Genomic DNA, 24,755 nt, shown 5'->3' with positions numbered 1-24,755 from the left:
GTGCTGATCTGGCTGCACCAGCCTGCTCCTACCCCTCCAGCTCTGCTGTCCAGCCCATCAGAGCTACCAGGGAAGCAAAGCATAGCAAAACCAAGGACTTCCCCAGTGGCAGTAGGGCTTGCTCGTGGTAGGGATGCAAAGCCAGAGCAGATCTGCAGAGGCCTGCTCAATAAAGGTACTTCGGCTGGCCTCTGCAGCCTGTGGGTGAAGCTCTTCTCACAGATGACTCAGCTGTTTGAAGAGCACAGCATCCCAGAGGGATGGAGGAGTCCGGTGCTAAACCCTCCCCTGTTTTCCCAGAGTAAAGGGAAAGAAAAATGCTTCTGGGTTGACCTGGCAGCACTCCATCTGCCCACCTCCCATGGAAACCACTTCACCTCTGGTTTGGCCTCGTGAATAACAGGGATTTGAATTTACCAAGCGAAGTGATCAGCCCCTCCAGCTTGCTATTCATTACTCCAATTAACAATCAGTTGCCTGAAAAATGGGCCAATCTGTTTCTTGGATAGCGGCATAGAAAATCCACAAGGCAAGCCAATTAGCATACCAGCCCTCACCGTCTAGGGAATTTAGTTTAGTTATTTGGTTGATCTAAGTACCAAAATATTGTTGTTTTGTTATGGAGCATATAATGTTTGTTAAATGGCCGAAATCCCCTGAGGCCCATATGCTGCTGATATTCTCTGCGTCCTTCTGAGGCACTAAGGCAAAACTGTTTTGTCCCGCACATGGCCCCTGTATTTTCCTGGCATGGCACGGCAGCTGGACGCAGGCAGAACAAACCTTCGCCACCCGGGGTGGGCGGGATAGCTTCCCTCCGAAATAGTTGCACACTTGAGCAAGCCCATTGTCTGCCCAGAAAGCATTTCAACCGCCTCTTACCAGGCAGCCGCCACGTACAAAAACTACGCAGAGCCAGTGTTCGGGCAACCTGTCTGCACAGCATATTGTGTGGGGGCAATTAGTTTGCAAATTGCCCATTTGCACATCCGTGCATGAATTGGTTACGTTGCTCCCACAGGATTTATTCTTCTTATCATTACTATTAAGGAAGAGCCATGAATAAATAAGGTAATTTGGACAAACGCCTTTCTCCCCACATGTACACAGCTCTCGCTTCATTCTCGGAGCAAACACGCGATGGGTGGGATGCCTAGGAGGAAAAGAGCAGTTCCCAGGGATGCTGCCTCGCTGTGTTTCTAAGTCTCTGGGTTGATGCTGGTGTAATGGTGGCATGTGTTGTGCAAAGTTTTTTGCTTATTTAATAGCATGGGGGTTTTTTTGTGGTGAGAGAAAATATGTGACAGCTGTCAGCTTGTACTGCCATCGCTGGTGCACATGCTCTGTGCTCAGAGATGTGACCCCAATCCTGTAACTGAACCACTCCTCCATTTCTGGGGAAATCCTATGTTGGGATTTCAACAGCCAAAGGAGTACCAGAGCCACCAACATATTCAGCCTGATTTAAAGATACGAGGTTTATTCTGGTCTGAGTTTGCTGGAGCTGGTAGAGAGTCATGTTGGAAGGAAAGGAGTCCAACTGAATGGACAGTCTTGCTTAGTGTTCGGCACCTCATTTAGTTTTCCAGTTCAAAAACTCAAACTGCTACCTAATCAGTAGACAAAAACTATAGATGAGGTGTGGGTCTGGGCACTTTGGTTAGACGTTTCAATTAATCTGCACGTGCCAAAGAAAGAGTTTGTGCTCTTACCGCCTTTGATAATCTCTGCAGATGTCTAAGGGTCCAGTTATCCAGCTTTGAACCTGGTGATGTTTCTTCACCATCACGAGGAAGGACAAGGGCCCTCCTGAGCTGGGTTTTAGCTCAGCTGCTTACCTTGCATGCCTTGCAGCCTTAATATAGATATTCAACTCCTGCTATATCATCACCTCCTCGACCACTGGATTTCAGCCAGATGTTATGACCCTTGACTGTCCAGGGACTACTGCCAGAGCTGTGAAAAGTTATAGACAAGCAAGCTGTGGTCAGGAGGTGTGAATGTGCTACATGAACATCTGCATTTCTTCTGGAAAATCTCAGAGGCTGCTGTTGTAGATGGTCTGTACGACTATCTTTAACTTCAAGTCATTGGTCAGGGTAAAGACAGAAAACTTGCTGCTCTGCAAATATCTTTGACAGCTGTGAAGACTTCTATAAAAATACTGGTTTAATAAGAATTTTCTCTTGAATTATTTAGCATAGCGCCTGACTTTAACAAAGGTCTGTGCATTTGCACTAGGTCAGCTGCTTCGTTCCTGTCCAGCCTGGTTCTGGTGGCTTGTTCTCGGACACATAACTCTGCTCTGGCACATCTTCCTTCACCACATTCATCCTTGCCTGTTTATTACAAGAAAAAGACATTAAAAGCCCACAAGCATTGCTGTACAGATGCATGGTGCTGAATTTTCTAGGGTGCTGTGAGCCTGCAGTGTGCATCACTTTCAGTGGGAATTGGGTAGAGTGGGGCATGTGAAAATCAGACCCATGACATGGGTCAGTGTAACTGGTCTGTAGCTAGCAGCAAAGCAGCCCAGGTCACATGGTGTTTCCCAAACAGCCGGCATCTTGCTGAGGGAGGGCAGCAAGTGATGACCAAGGCAGCATGATTACCATGCTTCTTTTGCGGTTTTGTAGGACTAGACTATTTTTTCCAGTAGACTATTTGGAAGGCAAAATGCAAGGACTCTTCGTTTCCAATTACAGAATTTTTGAAGGCAGAAGAAATTACATCTTTCCTGACCTTCTCCTCCAGAAATTCAACATGTATTTTCTTGTGCACTGATTAGGTGAGTTACCTATGGCAAATCCCCCTCTACATCTCTGTCACTCAGTCCCCGGGGGCCACAAAGCAAAAAAACCAATAAAAAACCAAAACAAAAAGAGAAAAATCTGTCTCTGCCCCATATCTTTATGCCCTAGTTTTTGAGAATGTCTTTTCTGAGGGTGAATAATTTTACTGTACCCCATGTACACATAACACCATGTATGAGCAGCTAAGTTCATAGCTATTGCAGCTGAGAACAGTCCATTTTTTTGCCTGCTGTAAATAACATTAGGGAATCCATGGTAAAAAATATATCCCTTCTTTCTTACCCAAATTCATCTCACTTCAGAGTAAGACTGTTGCAACCATGGCATTTTATTCAACCTCTTCTTCAGCTGTTTTAGACACCATCCTAAAGGACTGTCTCCAGTCAGCATCCTTTTCCGTGGAGATGTAGACTTGTGTTTGGCTGTAGCTTTTGTGAAAAAAATGATTTATTTCTGTCGGTTGTGGTTAAATTTTTCTGCATACCTGACCTGTCCCTGTGCTATTTAGTGCTCATTTTTAAATCCTCTGCAAATGTGATGAAAACCCAGTAACATTTAATGTTTCTTTGCAGCCCAGGGGTTAACCAGACTCTACTGGGCTGAGAATAGGCTGGTGTTGATTTGAGGATTTAGCAGTTAAATAGATTCAAAACTAGTCAATATAGACACAGTCAGTATTTTATAACACTCATTTCTTTTAAACCAAAATGAAATCAAATTCCTTTGAGAAGATGTAGCATTATTTTATCAACATGCTTACATTCTTTGAGCCAACTTCTAATCTGATGGAAAAGGGATCATTTGTCTTTCCTGAAACCATAAAAAGCAGGACTTCCCTGGCACTGTGTTAGCTCTCCCAAATTATTTGCAAATTAAGTTATCTGTTTTTGTTGGAGAATTTCCCCTTGAAAAGTGAAGGAGCTGGTAGTTTCCTGCAGCTATCACCAAAAGGTGTGACCACTGCTTCTTCCCTTGTTTAAAAATACGAAAGTTTATTGACTAAAAGAAAATTATTCTGGATGGTGAACAGCAGCTTAACAAGCAGTGTGTTGTAGGAAAGCTAGCTAACAAGCAGGAGATCATGTTTGCTCTTGGTAAATGTAGAGACTTCCTCCTTACTTTCTTTGGCTGTATTAGTCACAGTCCTTTTCGATGCTGTCTTTATATTCTCGTATCGGTCCTCGCCATTTCCTGCCTGCCAGCTGGTAACCACTGGTGCAACGACTTCATTGGAGCTGCTGCAGTTTAAAGCAATTAATGATGTAATCCTATGCCTCTTCCCATTGATGGTCCTAAGATTTAAGGAGCTCAGGCTGTGTGTGGTGTAATGAAGGACCAGGACCCCGCTTTCCTGCTGCAGGCCACCACGCTCTGATCATAACTGTGGTTCAGATGCTTTGGGGAATGGGTAACTGCTGCATGTTATTAAAGACACGCAACTGAAATAATAATCGGATAAAAGGATCATTTATTGTCAAACGATTATGGAGCTGCATTATGTGATTTTGTATCTTTTCCTTCAAAATCTCTGCATTTCAAACCAGCTTGTCGTTTTACTCTGTGCCACTAACACTTTGGTATTACACAGGAGTATATTTCACATGGTAAATTCTGTGGAATATGGATTATGTTATCAGGAAATAAATAACAATTTCTCAGGTTGGCCTTGGCTCTGCTGGTGATAATCGTGAAATTATTTGTCCTTAAGCTACAGCAGCAGATTGGATTCTTAAAAACCAAATAGGGAAAAATGCTTTTAGAGTGATTTCCTTACAATAAAAACATGATAGTCTTAAAGCTAACTGATAATCTTTGTGAGTCCATTCCACGTGAAGCAGGGGAGCAACCAGATTCCCAGCTGATGTAAGTCAGCGTAGTCCCATTAGCTGACAAAGCTGGGTCAGTCCACAGCGGCTGAGATACCAGCCCCGTGACTTTGAAAGAATCATCGTCTTGCTGGCAAAACCAGGGAAAAGACTATAACAGGATTTCATGAAGGCAAATAATATTAGAGAGCAAGTAAGACGGGCTGGGGACTGAATAGGACGGCTGTTCCATTTGTCATTTATTGAGATCTTTTTTTATTGGAACATGCACCAATGTGGGCAAGTTGTCTCGCAGAGCTGCTCAGGGCTGTTAACCTTTTGTAGTACTGTTTAGTATCCATCGCTATAGTGGAGTTAGACTCACAAACAGTACACCTTTAATAATAAAACTCCTGAGTTAATCTCCTTTAGAGGTCTGTGTGACATTACTAGCTATAATCTAACCCTTCCAGGTTATTGTAGATGCACTTATGGGCATAAAACCTTCTTTGGGAGAATTAGGTATTTTCTCATTATGCACGCTAACAGCTTTTCACTGAATATTACCAGATTTCCATGAAAATCTGTTTGATTTTCACTGACAAGTTGCAGAGTTTACCCAGTCTATAAAAGAGGATCTTAGGAATTGTCTCTAATGAGTTGCCCTCTAGCTACCTTTGCATTATGCAGGTGGGAGACTCTCCGGTGAACTGATGGACAATGAAAGCAGTTTGTGTCAGCGTGGGCAGATGCGGGACACGTGTGGGGAAGGAAATGCTGAAGCAGATGGGTCCCTGCTGTATATGGAGCCATTTCAGGACAACAGCCTGGTGGGTGAAGCATCTACCCATCTCCATTCCTCACTCTGCCTGCAGGACTTCACTGTCATGTGTCCTGGGAAAATGTGTGCCCACTCAGGCTGACCAGCTGCCTAGGAGATGTTCAAGGTTTGCAGGGTTGCACGTAGACACCTAAAGTCTGAACCCCAGGCAGCTAAAGCCTGTATTGGATCTGATCTTTAACACCTGTGTCTCAGCTCCTTCAGGGAAAATAATGCTCCATTTCTATGCCCTTGTATGTCCAGGTTTAGCAGATTCTCTGGGAAAGGGACCTTCTCTTGCTTTGCTTGTCATACTGTTAATAAATAACCACAGGAAGGAGACTGGAGTTACCGCGGCAAGAGGAGCTGCGATTGCATGGCTAGCAGCAGCAGGCACCTGCTGCCGAGGAGGTGACTCCTCATGGTGCCACAGATCCCTTGCTGATCTTGTCCCCACCTGGGACACTCAGAAATGCACGGGCAGCAGGGATGCCTGGGTGGGGGGTGCCCAGGCACCTGCCCTCCGCCTCGGGATTGGGATCGGGAGGCAGGCGCTGGCCGCTGCCAGCTACCGCACACTCGCCACAAGGCAGGTCAGGGAAATCAGGTCACAGCAGAGATGGGTTGCAGCTTCACCATCTGCAAAAGAGTTTGAGAGAGTCTGACATGCCAGGTCAGTGGCGGATGTCCAAGGCTCTGGGAGCACGGGAGGCTCTCGTCCCTCCTGGGTTATGAAGGACAAGGACGACTCTGCTGGCAGATGATGTCTCCAGTCCAGTCTGCAGGGTCTTGCCTGCACCCAGCTACAGCTGCAAACCAGTGCTGGTCTTGTGCTCTTCAGGTACTGTGCTGCTGGAATATTTGTATTTATAGAAACCTTTGTTGAGACTGTAGCTGAGATGTGATTATGTACCAAACTCTGAAACACAGTAAGCGGAACAAGCTGGTGCACCCCCATTTGCCACCATGGCTTGAGCATGGCTGTGGAGGAGAACCAAGGTGGAAGATGATCTGGTGTTTAGTACTGTGAGCTCTTAGATGGCTGTCTTGTGAAAAATGGTCTCTGCTCCAAGAGGCAGGTACACAGGACAGACCTGGCAGGGGTGTTCCCTCCATGTCCTAGAAAGCCAAGCTGTCCAAGGGCTCACTGAGAGCTCATGGCCAAGCTGGAAATCCAACTGAAGCCTCTCAAGTGCTTGAGACAAGTCGCCTCCACCTTCCCTTTCTAACTAGCTCATCTCAGGTCCTATGGCTTGGGCAGCTGCCCAACACTGGAGAAATCCCAGGCTGATCTGTGAAACTCTTGCCAGCTAGTTTTGCTTTGGTTTTAATTCATTGCTTTTGTTTTTCAGAGAGTCATTCAATGGGGCTTGGCTTGAAGAGGGGCTGAAATGCCATCACACGCTCTGCACCTCATGAGAGGAAGTGTAATTAAGCCACCTACCCCTTAAGCACACAGCCCACCTTTGAATAATCAGGGGAAGCCACCAAAAGGGTTAAACACTTTATTTAGATGGCTTTGTTTGTTACGTGTGTGCTTTGCTTGTTCTGAGAATTAACGGAAGATAAGCTAAAAGTTCATTTATAAGAGTATTAAAGGATAATTATGATGGAGTAAAAGCAGCGGGTCAAAAGGCATTATGATGAACAGAATCATAATACAGGGCTTGGGAAAATAAGCTAAAATGTACAATGCCTAACATCACTCACTGAATGCCATGGGAAGTGTACTTCAGTTTTCTCTCTGCTTCTTCGCTCCCAATCTAAATTAAAATTGCGTCTATCAGCACCCTGCTATTTGTGCACAAACACATAGCGATAATCAATCGTAGTAACTTAAATTAAACTTTTGGGTAGGCATAAATATGTGACCTTTTAATATCAACAAAATGATAAAAAAGATTTGGTAGGAAATCTGTTTCAATCAGATTAGAGGAGAAGTGGGTAAAGCTGATTACAAGCCCGCTAAACACAGTATTTGGGCAGTATTTGTTCAGAAACAATAGCGTTAATTCTACTTTAACAAGTATTATCTGGAAAATCAATAATTAATGGGAACCCATTATCAACTTGTAATTTAGCACAGAGATCAAGTTGCGAGAGAAGTGAAAGCGAGTGGACAACCTGCTTTTACTTGACCTGTCAAGCTGATGGATTAACGAGTGACAGCAGGTTTCATATTATTTTAAAGGAGATGTGGTAGAAGTAAGTCAATTTGGGCCTCTTGCTGTTTGGCACCACGTCGCCCTCCTGCTTCCTGCCACTCTGCAGAAGAGCCACCTTACGCAGACAGGTCGCTGCAGCCCAGGGAATGATGTCTTCAGTGGCACTTGGTTCTCAGACAAGGGGGGCCACCACCCCTGAATCCACAGGGTGCACACAGAGCAGTGAATGGAGGGAAGAGAGGCAGGCAGAAGGGTGCTGTTTGCAGATAGCATGCGGTTCCCAACTTTCCCTTGGTTTCCCAGCAGCTTGGCTTCCCAAGCGGGCATCCCCCTCCTTAGCATCTTTCTGCACCTCCCAGCCTGCCCAGGTGCCCCCTGCCATTTTCTCTCCGTGGCTGACTGGACTTGCGGCGACATGTGTGAATGCACGTGTATGGCCAGATTCTCCCCAGCCAGCTCCTCCCTTCCCCCACCATATCAGCTCCGTTTGGAGGAACAACCTTATCTGTCCTCTGCGCCACGTTGGGACCAGGACATTGTGCGTGGGCCAGAAGTGGTGTGTGTGCGACTTGTCGCTGGAGTAGGTCATTGCAACAGATGCCAAACAGATAATGGTTTTGCAAAGACAACATGCTTCCAGGGGATACAGATGTTCTGATCAAGGATCTGCGTGTCTGTGTGTGTGCGTGCGCACATGCATCTCTCTGGGTATCTCTGTGTGGGTTTGCCGAGGCTGGAGCAGGCTTTTGGAAGAGCAGCATCGCTGTTTGCTAAATTTCATGTGGGGAGCAGTAAGCCACCATTTCCACCTCACTGCCAGTCCACCCGTCTTCTCCTGGGCAGAGACACTTTCTTCCCCAGAGCTGTTACCTGCCTGGCTTTGGGTAGAGCAGGCTGCGGTTCGTGGGCTTCAATGGTTTAGCAGAACAAGAGAGTAAAAGGAGATAGGTTGGGGACAGTGGACAGCAAGTAAGCTGGTGCTAGAGGGCTTGTGGAGCTCCCAGTGCAGCTGGGCACAGCTATGCAGACACCCCAACTGGGATGTTCAATGGTCAAAAATGGGATTGAGGAAGCCCCTGCTGACACAAGCGGTGGGCTGTGGATAGGAGAGAGGCAGGTGTGCAGGGACACGCACCTCTTTTAGCAGAGCAGTGGACAGAGCTGGAATAGTGATACCTTGGGCTGGCCTCACATTTCCCACCAAACCCACCCGTGCTAGTGGTGCCGAGGAAGGACACCACCACAGGAGGAGAAGCCCAAGAGCTGTACTTGTCTCTCTGCTTCCACTGGCCACGTCCTCCGTCTCTGAGCTGCGATGACTGTCAACCTGGTCCTTCCAGGGTGGCCGAGAGGCTGATGTCCAGACACTGACTGGATGTGGCCCTGGGGCATGGTGCGCAGCCCACGTTGTCATGAGGGCTTCTTGACAGCCAGCAGGGCGGGATGCTCTGGGCAAAGGGAACAGATTGAAGGCAGATTGTGTGGGTGAAGCAGCACCGTGCTACAGCTAGGGAGTGGCTTCAGAAATGGCATTTAATCATTCAACATTAACAGAAGACATCTGTCACCATCCTCAGTGGTGACGGGGCTACACAGCAAAACAATATGTTCCGGCCCTCCTAATCACTGGAAAAACACTACTTTTTGCAGAGTTCTTTTAGTGCCCGGCACAAATCCTTCTATTTTATTATAGCAATCCCAGCCAAATCCTCCAATAAATGGAGTTTTTATTAATGTGCAGCTGTTAAATGAGAAAAAATAAAACTCAGAAATAAAAATGAATCCCTGAATAATCGGGCTGATCCCAGGCAGTAAGAACAAGCAGGCCAACCACATACTTACAGCTTTTTGGTATTACTTAAAAATACGGTCAGGGCTTTCCTTTCTCCCTCCATTTTTTTTGCACAGGACTGATTAGATTTTGCTCAGGAAGATCTGAGCCACTTCTGTGGGCTGGAAGTGCAGCAAGGAGGAGTGAGAGGTGCTGGGATGAGGGTCGCATGCAGTGCATGTGCCTGGTCTTTGCTTGCTGCCACGGTCGGGAGGAGGGTGGTGGGGTGGCACTGAGCCCAGGACAGCTGGGGTCCAGCTTTGCAATGAGGGATGCGCTTGCTTCTGTGCAAAAGTGAACAGCAGAGAGTGTCAAAAAAAGGTGGAAGGAGGTGAGTGACAAAAGCCTTGGACCGTTGCAGCTCACATCAGAAGGATAGGGCAGTTTGTTCTAACCAGTCACAGCCTCTGGCTCTTTGCCTTGAATTGGAGCTTTTCAGGTGAAATGTTGCTCCCCACAGTGCCATTTTGCAGTTAAAAAGGAAGAGAAAGTGATGCCATGACACTGTGGCGGGTGAGGCAGGTGCTGAGCTGTGGGGAAGAGCAGCACCCACCCTGGATTTGGCCTTGAGCTCTTTCCCCATGCACAGGTCCCCATTGCCAAGGCGTCTGCAGCTCCCCTGTCACCAGCGGAGAGGCCTGCTGCGAAGGGAGCAGATCTCCTTTTACACTCACTGTTGCTGCTGGGAGACCTGGTGCAACTGTGCTACACCCACGGAACGGCCATGTGACCGCAGGAGTGCTGGAAGCTGGGCTAAACCAGGTCCCAGGCTACAGTCCAGCTGGCAATAAAATGACCATCAGGGGCCGCTTCCTGATGGCTCCAGCCCAAAGGAGAGTGCTGAGTGAGCAGAGACGTGGGAGACCTGCTGGAGCTGCCATCAGATGCCTGCACGTGTTTCCAGGTAGCTGAGACCTCGGGCACCCACCGTGAGGGGCCCACCTGGAGCTGAGCCTCCAGCCAGAGGGCAAAGCCAGCCCAGGCAGCTCCCTCGGGGCCGACGGGGCTTTTGTCCTGCCCGAGGCACTCAGACCTGAACTGTGGCCATGGGGACGGTGCCTGTCACCAGCGGTCAGACCCTGCTCACCCAGGGGTGCTGCCTGGTGAACGCAAGGCAGGAGGGAATGCCCCGAGCAGATAGCACCCTGCCCACGAAATGGCACGACCACCTCCGCTATTCATTCTGATTAAATTAGAGCCAAAGTAAAGCCCTAATTCTTCTGATTAAAGCTTAGAAGTTAAGCTCTTCGGGCAGGATGCGTGCTTTGCCCTGTGCTCTCCTAAACCACTTTGCCCATTCGATGACAAGACACTAATAATACACTCCTATATGTTTGTTCTCAGACACACATGATGCCCAGTCCATAGGATGTATGAGGTTCCTGGGACTTCCCACCTCCTCCGTCTGAACAGCGATATTTATATGTGGTCACCTGGCTATTTTCAGAAGTGGGGATGTAGGAAGAACTGCTCCAAGGAAAGCAGAGGTCCAGCTCTGCCAGGGTTCAGCATTTAGATGGCTTGGGCTTTTCCCAGAGGAATTGCCCTGGGAGAGACACCCCAGCCCAGGCATCGGCTGAGGTGTTGGCCACATGCTCACTTCAATCAGGTGCTCTACAAGCGTGGGATGTGCCCGCAGTCATGGCCCTGCAGGGAGTGGGTAAAGGCAGCTAAGGCTACACTGATGATTTCGGGTGTCAGTGACAGAAGCAGGTTTAATTGTCACTGTTTTAGCCTCAATGAACAGGTGTTTTACCCAAGGGTAGCTCTGTCACCAAGCTTTGCTCGAGTGGTCTGTACCCTGCTTTTCCGCTCTGCAGGACTTCCTGGGGATGGGATCATGCATGAGGTTCACCTGCATTGCACTTGCCTTTAAAGAGGAGCTCCTGGCACCCTTGGGGAAGCCTATCCCTGGGCGAGGCCTGGGCTGTGGTTTCACCAAGGACTGGAGGCACATCCTTAGGGGCCCATCCTCCACATATGTCCAGCTTCTTGCAGAGAAGCTGGGAAACTTCTGCCTCTTAACATCATGCATGGGGAAGCTCTCCCATCCCTTCTCCCCTGCACCACAGCCAGAGGCACAGCCTGGTATTGTTTGTCACAGATCAATGCATTTACCCATGTGGAAAAATGTCATTACCACCAGAGCTTGGCTTTTCTTTCCCCTTGAACTGCTCCCGCTGTGCTGGTGAGGGGCTGGCTAATTGCCTCTTTTCTCAGGTTGCCCCTGGGGATGGCTGCCCTGCAGCCTGCTGTGCCGCTCATGCCTGCCATGGTTCATGCTGGTGCTCTCAGGGCTTCCCCTGGCCTGACCATCTCCTTTGCCAAACAAATGAGCACTCAGGCACCACACAGGGCTGTGGCACTCTTCGCTCTTCGTTACACACCCCCTTGTGAGCTAAAGAAACAATAGGAGGGTCACTTAAAGAGAGAGGGAAGGATGGGCCATGGGCTCCTAGCCAGGAGTGGAGGTGTGGGTAACCCGCTGGTGTGTGCTCCAGACCATAGTGGTGCTGGGATGGCCAACAAGAGTAAGGGGTAGTGGGGGTAGTACCCCCTCAGTGGCGAGTCCCCTCCTGTGTGGGCTGCATCCACCCCCAAGGATGCTCTGCTGTGCCCAGGCAGCGAGAACCCCAAAGTGGAGCTGGTGCAGAGGTTTCCTGCCCCAGTCTGGAAAAGGCAACAAGAGCAGAGGGGAGGGAATTGCCCAGGCTTTCTGCTCCTGCCACCGTAGGTTCATCTCCCAGGGGGCTGGAGAGCTCTTTGGCTGGCTGAGCCTGCAGCAGCCTCACAGGAGGGTAAGGGGCGGATGCTGAAGGAAACCGATAACCAGGCAACTCTTCCCTGGTGAAACCTGAACCTTTCTAGGTACCCAGCAAAAGGAAAAAAGAGCCTTCAATGCCATTTCTAAATAGGAAGAAAATACATTTATTTTACCACCAAAACCCAGTGAAACCTCAAGCTGCCTTGGGAAGGGAAGACTGCAGACAGTGATCCTACAAGGGAGAGGTTTATTTCTTCCTCTGAATCCTTTTCCTCCTTCTTTTTTTCCCAGAGTGTGTCAATACCAATAATATAAGTCCTTAGTTGAGGTCATTAAGTAACTGTTCATTGCTGGCAACATTCAATCTGTTCATTTTGGACAATATGTTCCCTTTTGGCATCAAGGTCTGCCTTGGCTGTGTTGGAGGAGTCATGTCAAAGCAAAGACCGGGAGTTGGTGGGAAAAGTGGAAAGTCCTTTGTGCTAAAATCTGTCCTTTAATACAGGAAAAATTAATCCCACAAGAAAATTGTACATATTTTACAACTAGGTGCTGCCAATGAAGGAGCTGAAGAGAAAAGAACAGGAAAAGGTGGCTCAGAAGTGATATTGGTGAGAGCAGGGCTGAGCTGTAGCAGGAGAAGCAGGCAGGGGGAAGTCCGTGCATGTCGAAAGCTGCTCTTTCTGCATCTGAGAAGAAAATTGCAGAACGCAGTGTGAAAGCACAAAAAATGTGTCCCTGGGAGCATGGAGGGAAGCTGGGCATGAAGAGCTTTCCTGCAGGGTCAAGTAAAATGGTTGAAGCGAGCTGCAGCAACCCTACCTCTTATATTTCTAACACCAAATAACATGATTGCCTGTGAAGGTGAGATGGCCAAGCACGTCTGGCTCTGCTCGTACGAGGGGATCCATGCACGGGGATACATTTTATGTTAGTTTTCTGTTATTTCTACATGTCCTTTAGAGGGTCTGTTTGGGACAAGATTGCTTCAGCACAGGGTCATTTGCTTGTATGCTTCCAGGTGGGCTCTGAGAGACAGCCACACGCCAGTCTCTTTAGCTAAAAAGACACTGGTTTATGTCTCTTGGGAGGGAGTCCAGTCCTTAATTGGGGGGGAGGGTGTGTGTCTGTAAAATCCATTAATGAATTACCTGCTCTGTCTGAAAAGGAATGGAGACGTTGCATGGTGTTGGGAAGCCATGCTCCAAAATCTCCCAGCCCTTCTGCCAACACCACCTCCTCGCTTGGCTGCAGAGTGCAGAGAGATGGCAAAGCTTAGGGTATCACTTGTCACGGCGGCCCCAGAGCCACATTGCTGACCCAGCCCAGGCTGGTGCTGAGGAAGGGACCCGGACCTCTTTGCACAGCCAGGTTCACCTCCAAGCAGAGGCGCCGCACTCGGCACCTGTTTGCATTCAGGAGAGCCCGTCTCGGAGGTGGTATTAAAGGGAAGAGTGAGAGTAGCCGCCTGCGCGTGTGGTGTCCTCTGCTTTAATTAGGTTCACTTCTTTCATGGCAAGTGCTGTCATACCGAGCTGAAAAATCAATACCATATGGCACGGCACTCAGATAGCAAACTTGGAGATTAATTAAAGGAGAAGTAATTCTGTCAAGTCTCATAGCATAGCGCTTATGATGAGGCATGGCTGAACTGGTTTGGAAATGCAAAGGCTGGGCAACACCTTCAGTCAGAGCTGAGCTGGACTGTCCATCACTCTGGGGTCAGAATAAAGTGGCATCCCTCTTTCTCTACTGCCAATGGAGATACATTAGAAATACTGACATCACTGTTTCACATTTTCCTGGATTTCCCTGAGTTTGCTTGTGCATTTTGTTCATGTTTTTTGTTTCCCTGTGTGTGGGTGTGTGTTTTTTCCCTGTGTTTTGTACTGTGGGGCCAGCCACTTGTGTCCAGCTTGCTGCGGGTCCGGACAGGGAGGTGGGAAGGGATGCATTTGTTCCAGGAGGCTTCTGCTTGGCGAAGTGCTGGGTGTGAATGCAGAGAAGGTGCTGCCTGGGGGCAGACCATGCTCCTGGGCTGGGAGCCGGGAAAGCCATGGAAGTCAGCAGAAAGAAGAAAATGCAGAGAGAGGTTCAGATGTTGTGACAATGAGCACTGGGCAGGCACTTAGAGAGGGGTGCCTTGCAGGCTGCGTAGGTAGGGGTGTCTGGGAGGGAAAAAGGTGGTGAGGTGAGAAGAGGTGAGGCAGGGAAAACCCAACCTTCAGATCACCAGAAGGTCAAGCAGTTCTCTCATGAGGACCATCTGCAGCCTAGGCACTTCTCCATCATTCCTGCACCTCCTGGGACCGGTGGCTTCTAAACTAACACCATTGTCTCTGAGCTTTTCCAACAGCCCTTGCAGTTGGAAAGCAGTAGCAACAACGCCCATGGCACCTGGATAAGATGCCTGTGCTAGGATTCGGCAAGATTTGGCTCCCAGCTCTGCCCCTGCCCAGCTGCCTGGCCATGGGCAGGTCCCTTCCCTTCCCCTTGCCCATTCCACGGGGTGCACAGATCCCGTCACTGCCGACATCCTCCTGGCTAATGCACAGCAAGCTCCCCCATCTAGACGGCAAATGCTAAAACTGTGGATGTCAGTGGAGATAGTCTGAAAGACCTTTCTGGGCTTTAACTTTTTTTAACTTATTTTCACGTCATGCCATTATTTGATTGAAGGCCGAACATCTGAATGAAGAAACTGGCTGACAATCTTCCAGCCTGGAAGTTAAGATTCAAAGTTCAGTTCCAAACCCACTAAGGTCAGTAAAAATCTTCCAGGAAGTTTCATTGTCCTTGGGTCGAGACCTTCATGGGACCAAATAACTCTCTGTTCTCCCAAATGTAAAAGAAACCTGAAGTGGTGGTGAAATGCTGTTTTTCCATTATAAAAGAAGGAAGGAAGGAAAGCAGGAAAAGAAAAGAGGGAAAAGAAAGAAGAGGGAAAGAGAGAAAGAGAGAAAGAAAGAGAGAAAGAGAGAGAGAGAGAAAGAGAGAAAGAGAGAAAGAAGGAAAGAAGGAAAGAAAGAAAGAAGGAAAGAAGGAAAGAGAGAAAGAAAGAGAAAGAAAGGGAGAAAGAAAGAAAGAGAGAAAGAGAGAAAGAAAGAGAGAGAGAAAGAGAGAGAGAGAGAAAGAGAGAAAGAGAGAAAGAAGGAAAGAAAGAAGGAAAGAAGGAAAGAAAGAAAGAAAGGAAGGAAGGAAGGAAGAAAGAAAGAAAGAAAGAAAGAAAGAAAGAAAGAAAGAAAGAAAGAAAGAAAGAAAGAAAGAAAGAAAGAAAGAAAGAAAGAAAGAAAGAAAGAAAGAAAGAAAGAAAGAAAGAAAGAAAGAAAGGAAGAAAGAAAGAAAGGAAGAAAGAAAGAAAGGAAGAAAGAAAGAAAGAAAGAAAAGAAAGAAAGAAAGAAAGGAAGGAAGACTAAGAAATCTGACTCCATTGGTTGGGAAGTTTCATTTCCAGGGCATGTACCCGAGTGGGACAATGTCTACCCCTCTTTTGGGAGATGCTGATTTAATGAATGTGGCAGCTATTGTGCGTGCTTGGAAGCCTCACAGCCGTTTTTCTTCTGCTGATATTTTCTTTTCTTTTCTGCTTTAATGAGTGTTTCTCTAATTGACTTGATGATTTCTGTTTAATTAGCACATTTTGGAGGAATGATCAAAAAATAATAAGATAAAGTAATCGGACAAGCATAGTGCGGAGGAACAATAGTGCCTTTGTGGGGCTAATTGGAGTGGACAGTCCATCGGCTAGTTTGGGGCTCCTCACAGTTGGATATTCCCAGCCTAGTTGTGCTGTGTGCCCAGGACTTCCAAGCACCCACATAGACCCAGCTCTGGTAGTCATTTCAATTAGCTTTAATGAGCTGTGAATGAGCACCAAGGAGAGCCAAGCCTGGACCTGCCCAGTTTTGCCATTGCCCAGGTTTGCAGGAGGCTGCGGAAGCAAACGGAGTTTGCCCAGGACCTATGGTGGCCACAGGACCTCGGGTACCACCGGGCAGAGCATCCCTGGGGAGGGCTGCGGCCCGGCTCTCGCACGGGAGGGGGTTGCCTGTGGTGACGTCAGATGGGAGGGTAAAGGGGACTAGAAAGCAACAACAAAGTGGACTGGAAGCAAAAAGCACTGGCTGAAGGAGCAGCCAGAAATCAGAGCTATGGCTGTGATGCCTGCTCTGCCTGGGTTTCTTCCCAAACACCCTGTCTCTCGTGTTCCCATATATATCACCTAAGGGTTCAAACCTCTGGGACAAGCCCTGGTCTCCTCCCTAGGAGCAGGGACAGGGCTTTCCATAGACTGCATCACCTATAGCTCCTGGAGTTACACCAGGCGATGATCTCTGCTGGCTCACAGATGGCCAGTCATGCCTCCAGTCAAAGTTGTAGGTGTAGCACCTTGATGGTCATTTGTTTGCCCAGTGTTTGGCTAGGAATTAATTAGGTGATGAGCTCCAGGCTGCTGTGACAGCTGTCTGTGTGCGGCACTTCCCAGCAGTTTGATTAAATCTGTGACACTCCAGATGTGAGCACCCTGTGCATTGGCACATGGTTTGCTCTTCAACTTCACTTAAACCACGACTGCTCTTTTGGTTTTAATCAAAGGCAAATGCCTTAAGACAGAAATCTGTGCAGAGGAATTAGTAGGGATGTCTCTGGGGCATGTGGAGAGGGACCCGGAAAGGGACCCCCCCAGCGCCAAATTAGGGCTGCCAATGCACTTGTAGTAAGCTTGGCTGGCAATGCTGCAGCACGAAGCAGGTGGTGCGCGTGGCCAACTGTGGCTGCACTTACCCTGCACACCCTCTGCCTCACCTGCACGAACCTAAGCTAGAAAGGAAGCACTTTCCGCCACCCGGTAGTGCTGGCAGCACAGATTTCCCCATTCACTTAACCGGGCCATGCCACCTGCCCCTGCAAATCCATCACCCCAAAATAGAGGATATTTGGCCATTACATACACCTACTCCTAAGTGGCCAGGAGTGCACAGATAATCCACTGCTCAGCCCTGGCTGCAGCCAAATGAGAAAAATCCCATCACCCACGTCAGGAGGAGGAAGCCCACCTGTAAATTGGAGGTGGGGATTTAGCCTTGCAAAATATGGGCATGCCTCACTGCAATGCCTCCCACTTTCCTGCCTTCTCCCCTAGCGCTAGGCTGTTTCTTAGCTCCTTCTCACCCATGCGTCAGAGGCAGTGTTTTCACAACAGCCATCACTTCCCCATGCTCCCAGCAGGACATGGAGGAGGTGAAAGAAAATGCCTTTTCCTTCTGGCCATCCTTACTGGGGCAGGGACCTTCCCCCCAAGCTCCCACCCTTGCCAAATTGCCTGTGCTGCCGTCAGCCAGCTGCTCACCCTGCTGCACTCCACCCCTGGGCCACCCTACACCCAAGCAAGGCACACCGTGGCCACTAGCTAGCCATCTGGGTTTGCCCTGCAGAGCAGGTACCTGAGGGCTGTGGCTTCAACATCATCCCTGGGGACCAGGCTCCAGCCTCACCCCCGCACCAGGTTTCTGGGATCTGATGGAGGCACACGGCATGGAGCCGGCGGGGAGCACTGGGCTGGGACTTGCCAGTGCTGGTCTGAGGGGTGTGTGTGTGGCAGAGGCCAGGCTATCGGAGCGGGGCTCTCTATCCGGCCAGGAGCAGAGGAGCCTCTTCCACCCCAAGCTGCTTGAAACTGTCAGATAGTCCTTTATTATTGACCCGATTCATATCTAGACCAGGGAGGTGAAAGCTGTTTTATCCCATTACTAATCCCCTGTGCCAGGCCCTTCGATACCTTCTCCTTGCTACACGTTCCTCATCGCAGCAGCAGGTGGTCGCAAGGCGAGCGCACATCCTTCCGGGGTTTCCCCAAGTTTCACATCCTCCAAAGGCAGGGGAAACCTCGGGATCCATCATTGGCTGAGGGGGCGTCTGCCAAAATGTTGTGTGTTATCTGTAATCCCCCAAGGACTTGCAGGGCTTGTCCGTGGTGTTGGAAGGGGACAGCCCCAGGCACCTATCCCACCCCTCACGATGCCACCCCGTAGGGTACTGCAGGGCACAGTGGGTGTCTGACATGGCATTGGACCAGCCACAGGCTGGAGGGGACACCTCAGAGACTGTCCCACCTTGCTGTGCCCCTAGTCCTGCAAAGTGCAGCAGGGAGCAGAGCACAGGGGTCGGGGGTGCTTCAGCATCGGCCACAGGTGGCACCCACCACTGGAACACGGGTCTGCACTGGGACCAGGGTGCCGTGGTCTCCTGCCACCCTGGCTGGAGTCCTTGTGGAAGGGCTGGATGCTGGGGCTCCCTGGGGCGGCTGAGCTGGCTGGCACAGGTGCCCTGCCCACGGCAGGGACAGGGGGGCAAACCCCGGGGAAATTAGAACAAGGGGCGATGTTTGATGTTCTGCTCTTTAAGCGATTAATAATCTTTCGGCGTCGGAGAATCAGCTGAAAATCTTCCCTGGAAAATAATGAGCAGAGAAACATTTACTGATTAGTCTAATCCTGGCTAATCCTATCTGATGAGCATATATCAAGATATCCTTTAACTCATTTATTGTCCAAGGACCGGTGGAGATGCCCCTCTCCACCATGGCTGGGGGAGTGGTGGTGGCAGCAGGCCTGTCCCCCCACCCTGCCCACTGCCCCGTGCCAGCAGTGGCCGCAGCCCCTGTCCCCTGTAGCACTGCACCGGCCACCCTCCGCCCTGGGCAGCAGCATCGTATCCAGGCCACCTCGCCAGCACGGGGAGATTTAATCGCTATTTCCATTTCTGCATCTATCGGCTTTCTCTTGGGTTTGAGCTTTTATGTTTCATAAACTGATTAGGAGCAATTATATGCACTTTATCCCCAAACTTTCCAAATGCCTAGGCCATATGCATATTTAAGGCTTCATCATCTCTCCCAACAGCTCAGCCTGAATGTAAACTGCTGAAATCAAGCTGATTCTGGGACAATGTCAAAAATTAGGGTTTTATCCACTAATATCTGCTCGGACAGGAAATTTGTTGTGGGTGGTGGCCGGATTATGGCTTCTAATTACTGTAGCAGATCCTCCCCGCCTAGCAGTGAAAGTCTCTGATTCGAGCAAAACTGTGGCAAAACTGGTGAAGCAAAGGTGCCCGAGGGGACCCCAGGGTGCCCCATTCCCCCATGAGGGGCTGCCCTGGGCAGGGGTTCCCCAGGCACCTCTGCATCCCGAGCCCATGGGGACCCCAGCTGGTGCCTTCGGGAGCATGATGCCCATGCACCTCCTGCTTCCCTCACACCCACTTGCCTCTCTTGGTGTGAGGCAGGATGGTCCGGAGGGTCCCCCCTCCCCGCCAGCCCCCAGCGCTGGCCACGGCAATTATCCTAAATGAAAGTTATTGTTCTGCTAATCCCGGGAACAGCTTGCGAGGGGAGATTTGGGTCTTTCTTTAATAATGCAAAGTTAATGCGGAGTCCCCTTGTAATTATCTTTATCAGAAGGACCCTCAGTTAATCTGACGGTCCAGCAAAGGCCCAGATCAGGCGGCCCATGTAAGCCGGTTGTAAATCGTTTCCATCAACAGATGAAGGGATGGGCCCGGGGGGGAGGGGGGGGGGGGAGGGGGAATTGCAGCCCAGGTGCAAGAATCTGGGAGCAAAAGGGAGCACCGAGGCCAGGCACCTCGAGGTGGCCATAGCGGCAGGACACCTGGGGTCAAGGAGGGTCCTGCTCCCCAGCCCCCCGCCTCCCCTACCCCCGGGGTGCTGAGCGATGGTGGTTGTGGGGAGTGATAGCCGGGTGGGACGCCCCGTCTGGGGTGTGGGGCTGAAGGGCCACAGGGTGGGATGGGGTTGCTAGGGAGGGGACATGGGGACATGGGGACAGGGCAAAGGGGTCCGGGGAGAAGACCCGGGGAGGGAACCCACGGGGATGGCAGTGAGGCTTATAGGGGACCCCCGGGGTGGCTGGGGCTGGAGGGCGGGGCGGGCCCACGGGACCCGGGGAGGGGATGGGGAGGACCGAGGGGCGGGGGCCGAGGGGAGCAGAGGGAGGGGCGGTGGGAGGGGGCGGTGGGGGATCGGGGCGGTGGCCGGGGGGGCCGGGGGAGGGGCGCGGGCCCGGGGCGGCGGGGGGGCCGGGGGCCGTTAATCCGGGGATTGGGAGCGGCCCCCCCGCCGGCCCGCGGTGTGATTGGAGCCGGGGCGGCCGGCGGGCCGATAAAAGGGGCGGCGGGCGGCGCTCCCCGCTCTGGGCCGGGCCAGGCGGCGGCGATGCCGGGCCGGGCGGAGCCGTCGGGGGGACGCGCGGCGGCGGGGCCGGGCCTGGGGGCCCCGGGGACGGAGGCGCGACCGAGCGGCGCGGGGCTGCGGGCCAAGGGCTTCGCCATCACTGACTTGCTGGGGCTGGAAGCCGAGCTACAGCCGCCCCCTGGCCCGCCCCCCGCTGCCGCCGCCGGGGGCTACGAGAGTGGCGGGGCGCTGGGGCTGGGGCTGGGGCTGCTGTGTGGGCTGGGGGGGCCGGGAGCCCCCTGCCTCCTGCCCGCCCCGCTGCCGCTGCTGCCCGCCCGCGGCCCCCGCCCGCCCCCCGGGCCGCCGCCCGCCGCCCGCCGCCACAAGGAAAACATCTCCGGTGAGCGGGGCCGGGGGGCGCGCACCCGCGCACCGGGGGGCCCGGCTGGAGCCGCTGCCCGAGCGGCCCCGGGGAGCGCCCCCCCCGCGCCGAGCTGAGGTCGGCCCCGGGCTCCCCTCACCCCCCACCCCCCCACCCTTTTGGCCCCCCGGGCTCCCCCTCCCCCTCTCCTGGGATGGCATCGCCCGTGCGGGGCTCGGGGCCCGGCCGTCGGTTGCCGTGGGAGGGGACCCCAGCTGCCTGGGGCGCTGGGCTCGGTCCCCTCGCTGCCGGCGGAACGTGACTCTCCCCCTCCCGCATGCTGCTGCCAGACGAGGACAGCCTGTCCGGGGATGCCGGCGAGCTGAAGATGTCTGCAGCCCAGATCAAGAGGAAGAAACGCCGGCACAGGTGGGGCCCAAGAGCAGGGCTGTCCCCATCCCACCTCTGTCCCCAGGCTGGGGCGGTGGGAGTCCCCAGGGGAGGAAGGAGAAGGGCCGCAACTGGGGTGGGGAGGGGATTTTCAGGAGGAAGACCTCGGTGGGGGGGGGGCTGCCAGCCTGGCCGCTTTGCCATCAGGCTCTGGGCTGTGTGGCAGGATGCTCTCTCCTCTTGGCAGGACGGTGTTCACGGCTCACCAGCTGGAGGAATTGGAGAAGGCTTTCAACGAAGCTCACTACCCTGACGTCTATGCCCGGGAGATGCTGGCTGTGAAGACGGAGCTGCCCGAGGACAGGATACAGGTAGGTGGCTGCGATGGGCCCCTCTCCCTGCGGAGCCTGTGGGCTACTGATGCCCAGTGGTCCCTTCTGCGCTGTGGTCAGTGAGTACAAGTGGTGGGAATGTGGTGGTGGTACTGAAATGCAGCGGGGTGCTTGTGGGGGCAGCTCGTCTTCTGTCCCCCTGGCTCCAAACAGGCTCCAAATGGAAATGCAGAACCAGAGGACTGAGCTGGCCCCAACAGCTGCTCACTGCCACCAGCTTGGCTTTGTCCTCCAGAGACCCAGGCAGGAGCTAGTGCGATTCAGGAGCTGCTGGGCTAAGCCGTTTCCCACCGGTTTGCTTACTAGCTGGTCTCTTTGAGGAGCATGTGGCATTTTAGAGCCTGATCCTGCCCTGCTGTGGAGCAGCTCATTGGCTTAAGAATGGGTGGTGGTCTGGGCAGTAGCCAGGTTGTAGCTACACCTCCTGAGCCTTCACGTGCAGGAAGGGGGTGAGGAGGGGGACCTGAGCATCCTCTGTCATCACTGGTCACTGCATTACGGACCCCCTTTCCTGGAGAGGTTGGTGCTCCATGTGGAGGCAGCAGAGGGGCCCTGCGGGCAGGTGGAGCCTAGGGTGACTTTGGCTGGGATCATGCTCCTATGTCAAAATCAGCCTCGTGTAATGTGTGCTCCCTTTCCCCCTCACCTCCCCTCTCTCACTGACACCCACGTGTGTGCCCTCCCTGAACCCCCTCCCCACACACTGTCCTGGCCACCCTCACACTGCCACCTGCGTGTCCACACCCTGTGCTCATATGCCCAAACCCCTCCACGCACGCGGCCGCCCCTTTGCCCTGGACACACACTCCTCTCTGCCTGACGGGCCCTGGATGCCCGGCCATGGGGGCCGTCTCCTCCCCAATCCCACCCCTCCATGCTCTCCTGGCTGTTACCCCTGAAGGTTTGGTTTCAGAACCGAAGAGCCAAGTGGCGGAAGCGGGAGAAGTGCTGGGGCCGGAGCAGTGTGATGGCCGAATACGGCCTCTATGGGGCCATGGTGAGGCACTCCATCCCTCTGCCCGAGTCCATCATCAACTCTGCCAAGAGCGGGCTGGTGGGATCATGCGCCCCGTGGCTGCTGGGTAAGTGGGAGCTTGGGGCTGAGGGGGTTGGGGGGCAGCCTCAGAGCAAACAGCCCTTAGTCTTCCATACGGCTGCCCTCACCCTTTCCTAGAAATGAACAGGGCCTCGGCGTGAGCTGTATGCGGGCTGCCAAGCACCCTGACTTTTCCACTCCCTCCTTGCAAAGAACAGCTGAGAAAGGGAAAAACCTTTTACAGACGAGTCAGACAGGTGCCCGCACGTGGTTAGGTATCATTTTCTGGTGCTAGTAGCCATCGTGGGAGCTGCAGTGTGTCTAGGAAGCCATCACCCTCCCCCCCCAACTGGAGACAATGCTACCTCAGAGCTACCTTCCGCTCATACTCACCTACACTGAGGTAGCACTTGACATCAGGCTGGGACAGGCTGTCGCAGCACTGCTCTCCCTGTCTTCCCTGCTGCAGGGGAGGTATGGACCAGTTCTACTGCAAGCCATCCTCTCGGGCTGCAGAGTGCAGGTAGCCGGGCTCCAGATTGGGAAAGGCTGGTGACTAGCCTGAGTTTTCCTTGGGGTGCAAGCGAGAGCTGAAGGAAGCAGAAGGAGGGCAGGAGGTGATGCTGAGTGGTCCCAGGCAGATGTAAGCAACCGGTGCCCTTGGCTTTGCTCTCTCCCCTCTGCAAGGCATGCACAAAAAGTCCATGGAGGTGAACAGGAAGGCAGAGAGCCAAGAGAAGCTGGCAGATGGCTGGCGAGTGGAGCAGGAGGAGGAGGAACTCAAAGGGAAGCAGGCCAGTTCCCAGAGGGGCTCCGACAAGCTTGGCCCTGCAAAAGGTTTGGAGGACACAGCCATCGACCTCTCCAGGACAGCCAGGCATGAGAAGAGGGGTGTACTTAGGCAGTGCATCAACGGGGACCCCCCCACGGAGCAGAACGACAGGGACCACTGAGCTCAGGCCACCCCGCAGGAGGCCAGACCTCACAGCTTCCTGGCGAGATAATAATATTTATTGAGAGATATATATATTTTTTCTTAAATAATTGAACTTTTATCTGAATTCAGGGCATTTTAAAACTGGGCACACACACCCCCTTGTCCCCTCCTTTCAAGCTGTTCACTTCTCAGCAGAGCCAGGGTGGAGGGTGGGAGAGGTGTCTCAGTGGGGCTGGGAGCAGTGTGATAACTGGACTGCACTGTGGTCAGCACAGACCATTGCTGGGGCAGAGCTGCCCTTCCCCTCTGGGCTGTGGATGCTTCCCAGCTACCCAGGAGCACACAGCGCAGCAATGCAATGGGATTCGCTCCGTTCTCAAGTGTGCGGGTGCAAGGACGGTGCATGAGTTCACAGACGCCTTCTCCGAGCACTTCCACTGCCACACAGTGCCTGTGCGGCGAGTCCCTCCACTTTGAACACACAATTCTTCCACCTCGAGGAGCAGCAGAGCAGGGTTTTTAAATGCGGTAGCGTTCATCCTCAAGCTGGTGTAACCCGACAGGACGTGCCCGTTTATACCTCCTGAGGATCTGGCCTGCCAATGCAGCCTTATCACTGGATTTACACTGTGTAGCTTCCTTAACTCATGTTTGGGAGAAGGGGGTAAAGCCATTTCTGTTTTTGCAATGATTTTGTATACTCTTGAATGTTATCTGCTACACTATGCATAATAGAACAGACCTTTTTTAAAACCAAGCCATAGTACCCTGGAGCAACTAAAAAAAAAATTGTGAATTGACATAAGAAGATATTTTGTAATTGTCTGTAAAAAGTGTTAATGTCAGAGCTGTTTCTTGGTCATCCTATATTTATGTCTGAAAGCACTTTAGTGATCTGGATTTTTGAATGTGGCTCTCCCTGTTTTGTCTGCCATTTATTTATTTATTACACATCCATAAATAAAGTTGTGGTGTATATTTGCTTTTCATGCTCTGCATTGCAGTTTGTACCTTCCTTTGGCACTTCTCATGGTAGCTGCTAGCTGTGAGCAGATCTTCCCCAGCCTCGTGCTTAAACTGGGCCGGAGAGCTCTGCTGAGGCAGTGTGGTCGCTCCAAGGGGGCAAAGCCAAGCCCTCATGCATCTCCCCAGAACTAAGGTCTAGTCCAGTGGCCTACACATGCCAGAAGGTGATTGATTTGTGTCAGCCAAAGAGCCAAACCACAGCTGATGGGTTAGGAGATGATCCG

General features: G+C 51.9%; 1 protein-coding gene across 2 annotated transcripts; it reads left to right on the top strand.

The window, feature by feature from the left end:
* Positions 1-20,311: 20,311 nt before the first annotated feature.
* On the top strand, positions 20,312-24,489 carry VSX1 (visual system homeobox 1). Of its 2 annotated transcripts, none has more exons than XM_055726235.1 (5): positions 20,312-20,789; positions 21,101-21,179; positions 21,388-21,511; positions 22,434-22,614; positions 23,256-24,489. In XM_055726235.1, the coding sequence occupies exons 1-5, from the start codon at positions 20,432-20,434 to the stop codon at positions 23,519-23,521; spliced, it is 1,008 nt and encodes a 335-aa protein (XP_055582210.1). In that variant the 5' UTR covers positions 20,312-20,431; the 3' UTR covers positions 23,522-24,489. The 2 variants fall into 2 exon arrangements, with proteins under 2 accessions (XP_055582210.1, XP_055582211.1); XM_055726236.1 differs by having other exon boundaries at positions 20,331-20,789; positions 22,446-22,614.
* Positions 24,490-24,755: the final 266 nt, after the last annotated feature.

Source organism: Falco cherrug, chromosome 13 (genome assembly GCF_023634085.1).
Source record: "Falco cherrug isolate bFalChe1 chromosome 13, bFalChe1.pri, whole genome shotgun sequence".
NCBI lineage: Eukaryota > Metazoa > Chordata > Aves > Falconiformes > Falconidae > Falco > Falco cherrug.
The sequence above is the reverse complement of the archived record's forward strand: the minus strand, read 5'-3'. Positions and strand labels throughout refer to the sequence as shown.